Here is a 12,719-nt window from a genome sequence, read left to right on the forward strand (position 1 = left end):
ATTTGTAGGGAAAATAATGAAAAGAAGATAACAAAATTATTCTAAATCATTGTCGGTACATTAGATCAAGCATCATGGCTAATTTTGGTCATTTATTTTGGCAATTGATGGTGTGTGGCGGGTGAGCAGTGTAAGAAGCACAGCCACCACGCTGAGGGTAATTAACGACTGTTTTATTTGAATTTGGCGTGTGCCCCTTTAAGTTGGTTCAGTCACAATCGCTGCCAGGGGTGCGCGCCATGTGGGAGGATTAAGTGAGAAAGAAACACCTGACAACGCCATTTTCCCAGGGATGCCCTGCCGCTTGGCGTTACAAGCAGGGCCTGTTCGCCCTGAGCGAGTGTGTCACCACACAACCCCACCTCCCCCAAGCCAGAATTGGCTACCCGTCTCACAGCTTGGGCGGACGTCCCCGTTGCTTGGGCCTGACCATCTGCACTGGCTGCGACAAGTCCAGATGGGCCGCCTTCAGGTGGTCCACCGTGAAAAGTTCCTCCCTCCCCCCCAAAGTCCAATGTGGAGGTTCCACCGGACCCGTGTAGGACCTCGTACGGGCACTGTATCGGTACCGCCTGTGGTTCTCTCTGAATGAACACAAATTGGGCAGAGTAGAGTTCCTTGGGGAGGTGGGCCAACCGAGTGCCGTGGTGCACTGGGGGTGGGGGGTCCAGGGAGGCCAGTCTCTTGTGGAGGTCCGCCAGCAGGTTCGCGTCCCAGGGCTCAGTGTCAGGTTCCGGGCCAAAGAACTCGCCAGGCAGGGAGAGTGGTGCGCTGTATACCATTTCCACTGCCGAGGCTTGCAGGTTCTCCTTTAGTGCCGCCCTGATCCCGAGGAGGACCCAGGGTAGTTGTCTGCCCAGTCCGGCCATGAGCGAGGACTTAAGGTACTAGTGGAACCTCTCCACTAAACAGTTGAACTGCAGATAGGAGGCTTTGGTGTGGTGGAGCTTGACCCCCAGGAGTTTCGCCATTTGAGTCCACAGCAGATGTGAACTGGGCCCCCCTGTCGCTGGTGATGTGCTATTTCTTCAGCTCATGCCACATGAACCACTCCACAACCATCCGCATTGTCGTCTTTAGCGCGGGATGAGCGAGGTCATGTACCAGACTGAAGATTCTCGCTCTCCTCTGCGGTGGGACTACCCGACGCGACGTACCTTTTGAAACGTCGCAGAGCAGTGTGTCCGGGCTGTTGGGTACTTGGATGTCCTTGACTTCGAGGCCTGAGATGGTGGTCTGCAGGGCTTGCATCTCTGTGTCAGTTCACTGGGCCTGGGCTAGTTGCGCGTAGTCCAACCCGGGGGCGAGCGTGTTGATGGCGAAAGTCTGTCTGCCACCACATTATCCTTGCCTGCCCTGTGCTGGATGTCAATAGTGAACTCCGAGACATACGAGAGATTGCGCTGTTGTTTGTCGGTCCACGGGTCCTTGGCCATCGCCAGGGCCTGGGTGAGGGGCTTGTGGTCCATGAAGACTGTGAAGGACCTGCTCTCCAGGAAGTAATGAAAATGGTGGATGGCCAAGTACAGCGCCAGGAGCTCCTGGTCGAAGGCGCTGTATTTGAACTCTGGTGGTCGCAGCTGCTTGCTGAAAAAGCTCAGCGGGCAGCATTGTCCATCAAGCCATTGTTCCAGGACACCCCCCTCCCCCCCGACTGCTGTAGCTGAGGCGTCCATGGAGAGTGCCTTGTTCGCCACCGGCTATGGGAGCACCAGCAGCGTCATGCTGGCAAGGACCTCCTTCGTCACCGTGAACACCTTGTCCGTCTCTTCTGGCCAGGATAAGTTTTTTTCTTTGTTGGCCTCAGCGCGAACAATGGGAGCATGGTACAGGTGGCCCTGGGGATGAAACAATGGTAAAAGTTCACCATCCCCACGAACTCCTGCAGGCCTTTAAGGGTGGAGGGTTTGGCGAAATGTTGGACGGCCACCACCTTCTCTGGCACTGGGGCAGCCCCAGCTGCCGAAATGGTATGCCCCAGGAACTGGAGGGACTCTTTGCTGAAATGGCATTTGGGCGCGTTGACCGTAAGGCCGAAATCTGCCAGTCGGGCAAACGGGTTGTGGATTTCATCCAGGTAGATGAACGCAAAGTCCAAGTCCTTTCTCACTGCATCCATGAGGTGCCGTAACATCAGGGCTGCATTCTTTAAGCCAAACGGCATGCGGAGGAACTCCAAGAGGCTGAAGGGGGTGATAATGGCCGTCTTACCCACGTCGTCTGGGTGCATTGGGATCTGATGGTATCCCCGCACGAGGTCCACTTTGGAGAAAACCTGTGCTCCGTGGATGTTGGAGGAGAAGTCCTGTATGTGGGGAACCGGGTACCTGTCAGAAGTGGTTCAACCGACAGTAGTCCCTGCATGGCCTCCAGCCCCCAGACTATTTTGGGATCATGTGGAGCGGCGATGCCCAGGCATTGTTCAAGCATCGGATGATTCCCAGCTCCCGTAGTCCTTTGCCTGCTGGAGCTTTTCGGGCGGCAGCTGTCTGGGCCTTGCATGACGATGTGATGGAAGACCCCGTGCTGGGACAGGGCGTCGTCGAAGCATGGTTCCCAAGATGGCAGGGAACTCATGGAGGATGTTGGAGAACTCATCCCTGGCAGCGGCTAAGGCGGAAATTTCCAGCTTGCAGGCGTCTGCGATGTCCAATCGTACGGAGTGGAACGTCCGAGCGTTGACCGACCTCTTCCCCTTCATGTCGACTAGTAGACAGTGAGCCCTCAGGAAGTCGGCCCCCAACAGCATGAACCTCCAGTGGTATTTTTCCTTGCCCATCTGGATCTGTGCCCTGCGGGTGCTGTAGGTTTTGATGGTTGGACCACGATATCGGGTGCGAGTCTCTAAGGCTGTGGGGGATAGGACACTCAACTCGGCCCCTGTGTCTACCAGGAAGTGACAGCTGGTGGATTTGTCCGTAACATGAAGGAGGCTGTTCACATGGCCAACGACGGCTGGCCTGGGCGTTTCCCTAAAACCCGCAGGGTTGTCGGCACTTACGGGCTTGCACTCCCCAGTGCTGATAGTAGAAACACCAGGTTGACTGGCTCTCCTCCGCCTTGGTCTTGGGGGCGGCTTGTGGTCGGCTGATTCCTGGTCGTGCCACCTGGTTGAGGGCTGCCTCATTCTCCCTCTTCGTTCGCCCAGGCCGCAGCTTTGCGTGGGTCCGAGAAATCCTCACCGGTGAGAAGCAGCTGGATGTCCTCCAGCATCTGCTCGATAAAAATTTGGCGGAAGAGAAAAGAGGGCTTGTGGTCTTCCACTAAGTCCAGCATTTCATCCATCAGTGCTGAGGTACTGCGGTCTCCAAGCCCGTCCAGGTGCAGGAATCTGGAAGCCCCATTGCTGGGGGATGAGCCCAAATGTCCCCGGGTCTTTGAGGGCGGTGTACTTTCCCACAGCCAGGGGGTTGTGGATGAGGTCGTCCACCCTCGCTGCCGTGTCTTGGTCCAGCGCACTCACGACGTGGTAAAACATCGTAGCATCTGCGGAGATGTTTCGAAGCTGGAACTGTGCTTCCGCTTGCCCGAACCATGTCCTCGGGTGGTGGGTCCAGAAGGGGAGAAGCTTGATCGATACAGTGTTAACCTCTGCCGAATCCATGGTTCAGAGTCCAGAAAAACATCTGGGCTCGTTGGGGTCACCAATGTGGCAGGTGAGCAGTGTAAGAAGCACAGCCACCTCGCTGAGGGTCGTTAACGACTGTTTTATTTGAATTTGGCGCGTGCCCCTTTAAGGGCAGTGTTGGTTCAGTCACCACGTGTGTGATGTCACAATCGCTGCCCGGGGCGCGTGCCACATGGGAGGTTGAGTGAGGAAGAAAACCCTGCAAGTGCCATCTTCCCAGGGCTTCCCTGCCACGTGGCATTACAAACGGGACCGGTCGCCTTGAGCGAGTGCGCTGCCACAGGTGAACATATATCTTTTAACGTAATTTCTTCAGGATTTTCTCCATAATTAGATATGCTAATTCCCTTATTGTAATAATTATTGTTTTATAGAACATTAATACAAAGTATGGTTTTATGTGCATTGGCAGAATCTTATCTGAATTTAATTTTATTATGAATTTGATGTGGGGTGTAATTTGTTTCTGAAGTAAATTGAAACTGTCCATTAAATGCATTGCCACCAGGTGGAGCAAGTATCAATTACAATTAATCTGGGCATAGATTGCATTTGAGAAACAGTAGTGAGACCAACAGCACTCATTATTTGGAAATCAAGCAGAAATTTCTGACAAGTGAAAAACAATATCAGGAAATGATGATGCTGCTAGAGAAGGCTTCTTTCACAAGCTGCTTGCTAATGTTATCTCTCCATATGATTTGCTGTTTCGATAATTCAATACATTTAGGCAAACCTTTGTGGATGTTTGTGTTTGTCTGTTGCACTGTGTGTGATTAAATCCTGATTACTGTAAATTTTTTTAAAATCTGGGATCAAAAATTTGAATATTATAGAGTAGGATTCTTTCAGATTTTCATTATTTAGAGATTTTGAAAACCATCTTTTTCAACTATTCTTATTTATTTCTCTTGATCCAAACTACTTCTACACTTTGCCATCACTACCCATTTTGCACTTGATTTATTCTTAACAAGTACAGGTTCACAATCCTTTATCCAGAACCCTTGGGGGACAGTGTGTTCCGAATTTCGGATTTTTCTGGATTTCAGAACAAAAGCCAGCTGCCCCAGATTTAAGCCCACCCGAATTGTGCTGCCATATTCACCCCCTTCCAATTTTGCTGCCATCTCTCTCCCCCGCCCGCCCGAGTCACGCTCCCATCTCTCTTCTCTTCCCCCCCCGCCCGCTCGAGACACGCTGCCACCGCTCCCTCTTCCACTTCCCCCCCCCCCCCCACCTCTGCTGAAAAAAATGCCAGTTTTTGGAGCTTTCCAGATTTTAGATGTCCAGATAAAGGATTGTGTACCTGTAACTTTAGTTTAATAAATATTACCCTGTTCAGAATTGCAAGTAATTTATTCAATAACAATCTTCAATCTTATTGGTTAAGGGCACTCAGTTTCCAAACTGCTCAGATAAGTCACATTTGTCCAAATGGGAATGCTATACTTTTTGCATCATTGGCTTTATTAATATTGGTTTCACTAAATATGAAAGGCATTGATGTAGATTTTATGGAGTACTGTATATCTAAAATGCCAAAGTTGTATTACAGTGATTGTGATTATGTATTCCTCTATTCACCAAAGTGCAATTGTTTTTTGTCATAAATTTAATTGACTCTTTACATTTTGTCCTCCATTTACATATTTTGCTTCAACAAATAATCCTTAATGCTAGAGGGTAGAGAGAGATTGATATTAGCAATGTGATGATTGAAATTAAAGATATAGCTGTGTCATTAAAGATTGCAAGCCATTTTAAGACCGACAGTTGTGCTGAAATGGGCTATTGTTTGCAACAGGTCTTTGACATAGGAACCTATTAAACACAGTTGACTATTGGAAATAGATTCTATTAGTTACAGTAGAATGTTAATGTGCATGGTTCATCATTTATTACAAAAGGCATGATTGTTATAAAATTCCTTTATTGTCAATTTTAATTTTAATTGAACTTTTTTAAAATTTAGACATACAGCACAGTAAAAGGCCATTTCAGCCCTGAATCCGTGCCGCCCAATTTGCACCCATTTAACCTGCCCCCCCCCCCGGTATGTTTTGAATAGTGGGAGGAAACCAGAGCCCCCCCAACCCCGGAAAACCCATGCAGCCACAGGGGAAATATACAAATTCCTTACAGACAGCATGGGATTCTAACCCAGTCCCAATCGCTGACGCGGAAAGACGTTACACTAGATGCTGTGTCATGCTCCTCCTGAGAGTACAGAACATGAAATCATCTACCTTAATGCAGACAAATTGTCGCCTGTTGCCCATTATAGAACAAGAGAAAGCAAAGCAAAATAAGAGTCCCTTCAGAGTCACTGAGTGTCCATGGATTCACCTCTAATGCTCCCTCAGCCTCTACAGCCGCACAGATGCTGTTCAACTCATCAGCAACCTAAGCTCTAGATCCAAACCTCCAACCCAATAAGGAAGCATTCAGCTCCTGAGGTCGTTTGGGAGCCCTACTTAACCTCCCCACCCTCTCGAATCCTGTTTCCAATACCTGGTTCCCATGAGTCCAGTCTCCAGCAGCCCACAGCACCTTTGGGTACCCCATCTGCAAGTCACTTGCAGCTTGTGTGTGGCCCTCAGCCACTGAACCCCTCCTGGTCTTTTGCCTTGGTCACCTTCCTGTAGGGTCATCTCTGTATCTTCTTCTCAAATGGGGGTATTCTTCCCATTTCTGATGCCGTGCGCCAATCTACTGCACTTTCAGAGACTGCAACCCCTTGTGGCCACTGCTGTGCAGACCTCCGTGGTTGCAGAATTTTACTTACAAATACAGTCTGCTCCTTTAGCAGGCCATTTAAAGCTTTAAAGCCTGTACAGAGCCATTGCCATTAGGAGCGGGCAGTTGAACCTTTCAGAGCAGTGATGTCTTCGCTTTTTGTTCTACCAGGTTTTTACCAGCAGCAGTGCTGCCATTACAGCAGCGCCAGCATTTTTTTCTGGAAAATTAGAGAATTGAAAACTGGGTTAAACATTTAATTAGATGATGATGATCCAGGGAAAATAAAGGTAGTAATGGCAAGACTTGAAAGAATGATGGGGGAATGGAAAAAGAGCCTGTAAAAGGGGGGCTATGTTCAAAGCATGCTATGATGAGTTTGAACATTTCAAGAATCCTGTATATCTGGATACTATTGTCTTGCGGTAGAGGCAGCAAATATAGCTGCAAAAGGAGAAGCAAATCTTCCCCTTGGAACTGATCTCAAATAAGGTGGCTATTTTTCTAAACATTGGTGTTTATCATTGATGAGATGGAGCTTTTGAAGAGGATGCTCTCCTGAGTATTCAACTCGTAGAATGTGAAAATTGCTCCCAGCTTTGCGGCCTTGCCTTTGTTAGAGGCAATGTGAAGTATGACTAAGCCTAATCATTTTTTTTATCTACTTCTCAGAGACCTCAAATGCAGTAAAGGGATATCAAAGTCTTCTGCCTGGATAACTGCTGCTTTTATTAAATGTTATCATCATGTTACTCTTCCCTTTACTCAATGATATTGTCTGAAGAATAGCCATTATATTGACAGCTGTGCTAAATTAGATTGCTGCTGAGACAGGCCATTGATATAAAACATTATCCTGGGATATCTGGTTATTGGCAAGAGCATGACTGACAACATTATGAACATGTGTACATCAGATTTTATTATAAGAGATGAAACTTTGTTATTTTCAGATCTATAAATGTAGTTTTTAAGTGTTAGGAATTTTTGACCAAGGTTCTTGAGCACCAGAGTTTTTGCATCATAAATGCACTTCTCATTAATATCTAACTAAGGTTTCAGCTTACTGAATTTTTTTTGGAATGCAATCCTTTCAGAAATTGAGGTATATAATTTTATTAACAGTGTTCTCTTCTTTCACTTGCTCATTAATGTTGCTTTATATAATAGTTTAATAATGCATAGTGGGATGCCGATTTGATCATCTATACACTTGAAGGTTTTTCGTAAAATATTCCGTTTGCTATAATAAGAAATTTTTGTGTTTTTTTTCGAGATCCATAATAATTTTAATACTTAAACAATCATATTATTGATTCAAAAAGTATTTCAAAGTATGCATCTGTCTAATTTTTTAGCATTTACTGTTTTCCCTTGTCAAGTATTTCTGATGGAAAAAGGTAAGGTATTAACCATATAACCATTTACGGAGCGGAAACAGGCCATGTCGCCCTTTCGAGTCCGCACCGGTTCACTAGAAGGACTCCTCAAGCTCAAACCTCCCGCTCTCTGCCAATAACCCTTCAACCCCCTCACCTCCATGTACACATACAACCTTCTCTTAAATGACAGAAGGGAACCTGCCGCAACTATCTCATTTGGAAAATCATTCCATTCTGCCACCACTTGCTGAGTGAAAAAGCCACTTCTAATATTTCTCCTAAAGTGTTGCCCCCTGACCCTTAACTCATGGCCTCTTGTTCCAACTTCCCCTGCCCTCAGGGGAAAGAGTCTGTTTATGTCAAGTCTATCTATTCCTTTCATAATTTTAAATACCTCAATCAAGTCCCCTCTCAGTCGTCTACATTCCAATGAATAAAGTTCCAGTCTCCTTAATCTCTCCCTGTAATCCAGATGCTGTAAGCAGAACATTTTTAACTATTCAAAGAAATCATATACAGGTATTATCTAGATGGAGGAGATGTAATAAATAGCTTATTCACTGAAAAATGATCATTGTGACATGATAGCAATCAACAGCAACTGGCCTCCATAATTTAGTCTTTGCCACCTTTCGTCTGGCCTTCTGAGATGGTCAAAGTCTCCTCTTAATTTTCCTCTCATTTTCTTTCATGCCACTTGCTTTCCCTGATCTCTCTGGCCCGATTCCTCGTCTTCTTTTCCTCACCCGCCTCCCCAACCTGACCTTTCTTCCTCCCTACCCATTCCTTTCATTCCATGATCAACTGTCCTCCTATCAGTGTCTTTCTCATATCACCTCCTAGCTTCTTACTTTTTCCCCCAATTATTCCCCCTGCCAGTCGTGCCTCTCCTCACTCCCTTTTATCTGAGCTTCTGCCCTCTTGCTATATTGTAAAGGAATTATTTCTTCTTTTGTCTGCTTCATCCACTTTGAAAAAAGCTGTCAATGTGCAGCAACAGAATGGAACAAGCTTTAAGGAAATTAATTTCAAATGCTGCTGCTGCTGTGTGATTTTTCAACAAATGTTGAACATTTGAATTTAAAATTTGCACCATAAGTTATATCTGCAAATTGAGTTGCATTCTAAAACTAAATTGAAGATAATGTTTTCAGCTTGGACTGTTAATGGTTCTTAAGAACTCTCAGAATTACTATCAGGTAACCGATAGGTGGCAGATGAATTGAATGTTTCCAGATAAATTTTAACATTGGTTTATTGGATCCACTCTATTAATATTTCTTGTGGATATGGTTGGGTTCTGCCATGATTTTTACCCAAGTTTAGAGCAACATTTTCATGTCTGTTAAATGCAGATTCCAGGTACTGTACTTGAATGTCCCATTCCATTACAGAAAGAACATTTGTGCATCAATGACCTTCAGAGAAGGAGCCCTGCATTTTTGTTGCGGTCTAATTGTGATTGTGTACATAATAATGTAGTTGTCTCTGAACTGCCCTCTGAAAATGCTATGTTGGTCAATCCGATTATCATTATCCAATGTAAATGTGACTGGGTCATATTGAGTGAATACCTGTATTTTGAAGATGTAATTAGTTGCTAATTATGAGGAAAGGGCAGAAGAATGGGACAGGCTGGATTGTTCATAAAGGTGCCAACAACAACAAAATGGTCTGAATGTTGGATAGTGCTCCAACAAAGGCACATCCAGCCCAGTCCTTCAAATTCCTCATCATGAATATTTGGGAGCATGCCCTGGTAGTGCAAAACAGTCATCAATATCCTGATATAGCCACGTTTTTAGCCACAATTGAGTCTCAGATTTCAGATTTATTGACAGAGTATATGTGTGACATCACATAGAACCCTGAGATTCTTTTTTCCCTGCGGTCAAGGTATAATTACCACTTAAAGGTAATGCGAATAAAAACTTCACAATGTACACATATAAACAGATAAATAACTAAACAGATAACAAATGTAAACAATCTGTAATAGAGAGAATTTTAAAAAATCGATGAAGTTTGAAAATCAGGGTCCTTAAATCAGTCCTTGATTGAGTTTGTTGTTGATGAGTCTGATGTTGGAGGGGTAGCAGCTGTTCCTGAATTTGGTGGTGCAAGTCTTGTGTACCTATACCTCTTTCCTGATGGCAGCAGTGAGAACTAGGCATCCGCTGGGTGGTGTGGATCTTTGATAATTGCTGCTGCTCTCTGACAGCAGTGTTCCCTGTAGATCTTCTCAATAGTGGGGAGGGTGCTGTCCTGGGCTGTGTCCACTACCTTTTTGAGGGCTTTCTGCTCAGGGGTATTGGTGCCCTCTGGCAAGATCCCTTGCTATGTCTTATCAGTCATGAGCAATGATGGAGAATTATTCATGGAGGAGGAGGAGGCTGCAAGCTTATCCCAAAAGAAACTATCCTTGAATCTTCTTCCCAATGGGAGGAAGGTGAAGAGGGTTTGGCTGGGGTGGCAGGAGTCTTGTGTTGGAAGTTTGAGCTGTTTGCCACTCTCTGTTTCTGATAGTAATTGTCAGAGTACTTCTCATACCGTGCAGTGATATGCCGTGACAGGATGCATTCAATAGTACACAAGTAGAAGTTTTGAGAGACGCAGGTGATTTGCCAAATTTCCTCGGGCTTCTGGGGAATTAGAGGCACTTGTGCACTTTATCAGCTATTGTATCAATGTAGCTGGTCCAGTTCTTGTAGCTGGACCAGTTCTTGTCTCCGGAGATGTTAAATCCGAGGAACTGAGAGCTGTCTACCATCTCCACTTCATTCCTGTTGATGCAGACCAGGTTGTGAGCTCCATACCAATTCCTAAAGAGTAAAATCAGCTCCTTAGTCTAATCCCTCTACCTCCCATCTATGTTCCTGGATGTTGTTCGAAATCCTGCTGAGGCCAGTGGGTCCTCTGCAAATTTGTAGATGGAGTTGGAGCAGTGTTTGGCCACATAACCGTGGGTTTACAGAGAGTATAGTTGAGGACTGAGTCTGCAGCTTTGTGGAGCCCCAGTGTTGAAAATGATCTAGTGGAAGTGCTGTCATCGATCCTCACTGTTTGTGGCCAATAAGAGCAAGTCATGGATTCATTTAAGGGGGATGTTTGAAAATCAGTCCTTAAATGAGTTTGTTGTTGATGAGTCTGATGGTGGCGGGGTAACAGCTGTTCCTGAACTTGGTGGTGCAAGCCTTGTGCACCTATACCTCTTTCCTGATTGCAGTTTTGTGGAGGAGTTTGTATGGCGCTATTATGTTAGAGGCAGATTTATACTCTGATGTAGTGTTCTTGTTGTGCAGATGCTTGTGAGCTGAGTGTAAAGCCAGGGAGATGGCATCTGCCATGGACTGATTGCAGTATAAGGTGAATTGCATGAGTTGCGCCTGGTTTGTAGGCTAGAATTAATGAGTCTTGTCCAGCTTCTCCAAGCACTTCATGATGGTGAACATGAGAATTACCACCTTGTAGTTATTTAGGCCTGTTATTGTTTTCTTTAGTGCCGAGATAACAATGGCTTTCTTGAAATAGATGGGTTCTTCTGCCTGTAGCAGAGAGAATATGAAGATGACTTTGAATACTACTGCCAGCTGGTCTGCGCAGGCTCAACAGACACTCGGTTTGGGCCATTTGCTTTCAGCTGGTTCATGCTCCATACCTACCCTGGAAATAATTATACACTAAAGCAGCACCCCACAATAGTTAATTGATCACTGAAGGAACAGATCATTTCTCTGCAACTTGCATGCCATGCAATTTGAGAATCCTGATGAAGTAAAATTATGAACTTTCATGAGTTATCTACAAATTTGGTGAAACTTGTGACCACTTTAGAGATTAGTCTATCCTCATCCAAGTCAATGATGAACACCAGATCAAGAAAATTCAGGTGTTTTTGTGCAAAATGGCTTCCATAATTTGTATACCAAATTCAGTTAATATAAGATTCTGCTGTACCCTGTTCCTTTCTGCTTCTCTTGTTATTTACTGGAAATTTACCCTGAAGCATGGTATTTTCAACATTTCTACATAAAAATTCAGGATGTATATTGCAATATAGATGGAAGAAATGACATGATCTATGTATTTTATTATTTTTCCATTGCACATTACTTGAAGTATTTGTGAAGGTTTTATATTTTTTCTTATTTCTTTCAGTTGATGTTTTTTGGATTCTTCCTCTGCCTGGATGCCTTTCTTTATCTCTTTACTCTACTACCACTTCGAGTTCTTTTGGCCCTCATGCGATTTATCACTCGACCCTGTTGTGGTTTAAGGTAAGATGCATTTTGATGCTTTGGTTGTTATTTGAAAAACATTTATAAATAATAGGTTGCCTAAAATATTCCAGTCTGCATCAATTGTGAATGTTGCAGCAATATTGTACTAGGGTAATGGCTGATTTTGCTGAGTATTGTAAACAATCTTTATTACAAATTTTGAAATGGGCCCCTACTGGATTTTGAATGGATGATACTAGTTGTATCTGCATAATGCAAATTTTTTAGTGCTGGCAAATTATCTGCACAAGTATATTTTTAAGGTTTAAAAAAAAATTCAAAAGCCTATTTAAACACTTTTTTAACAAATTGATCTTTTTAAAAAAAAAAATGGGGGGGACCTAAAACTAAATCTAATCTCCCCCTCCTTCTAATCAAAGTTACCTTGAAGAAAAAAGATGTAAAGATATGGATCAAATAGCGACTTCGGATACAAGACAGAGAATCTCCGGAGCACCAAAACTTAAATCTTCCAATTATGAATGGGCCCCACATCTTTTCAAATTGAAACTTTCTATCTTTAATGTTGTACTAATTTTGTCCAAGCTTAAATAGGACATTACATCATGTAACCACTCTGTATGAGTAGGTGAAGAGTCATCTTTCCTTATCATTTTAGATTAACTTGTTAAAAATGGGTTGAAATGTGGTAGTCATAAATCATATCATTAAATTAGACAGAATTTGCCC

The 12,719-nt window shown here is 44.4% G+C and overlaps 1 protein-coding gene across 5 annotated transcripts in view; it reads left to right on the forward strand.

Moving 5' to 3' along the window:
* Nucleotides 1–12,719, forward strand: part of LOC138757563 (transmembrane anterior posterior transformation protein 1-like) — a 142,958-nt gene that overhangs the window by 41,772 nt on the left and 88,467 nt on the right. For 4 of the 5 annotated variants that reach the window (XM_069925121.1, XM_069925124.1, XM_069925122.1 and 1 more), the window contains one exon: nt 11,908–12,026. In XM_069925121.1, the coding sequence (XP_069781222.1) occupies nt 11,908–12,026 (119 nt within the window). Of the gene's footprint in view, nt 1–3,832; nt 3,912–11,907; nt 12,027–12,719 lie in introns of those variants that run through there. The other variant, XM_069925125.1, reaches the window with a different exon arrangement.

Source organism: Narcine bancroftii, chromosome 3, assembly GCF_036971445.1.
Source record: "Narcine bancroftii isolate sNarBan1 chromosome 3, sNarBan1.hap1, whole genome shotgun sequence".
In the NCBI taxonomy this organism is placed as follows: Eukaryota; Metazoa; Chordata; class Chondrichthyes; order Torpediniformes; family Narcinidae; genus Narcine; species Narcine bancroftii.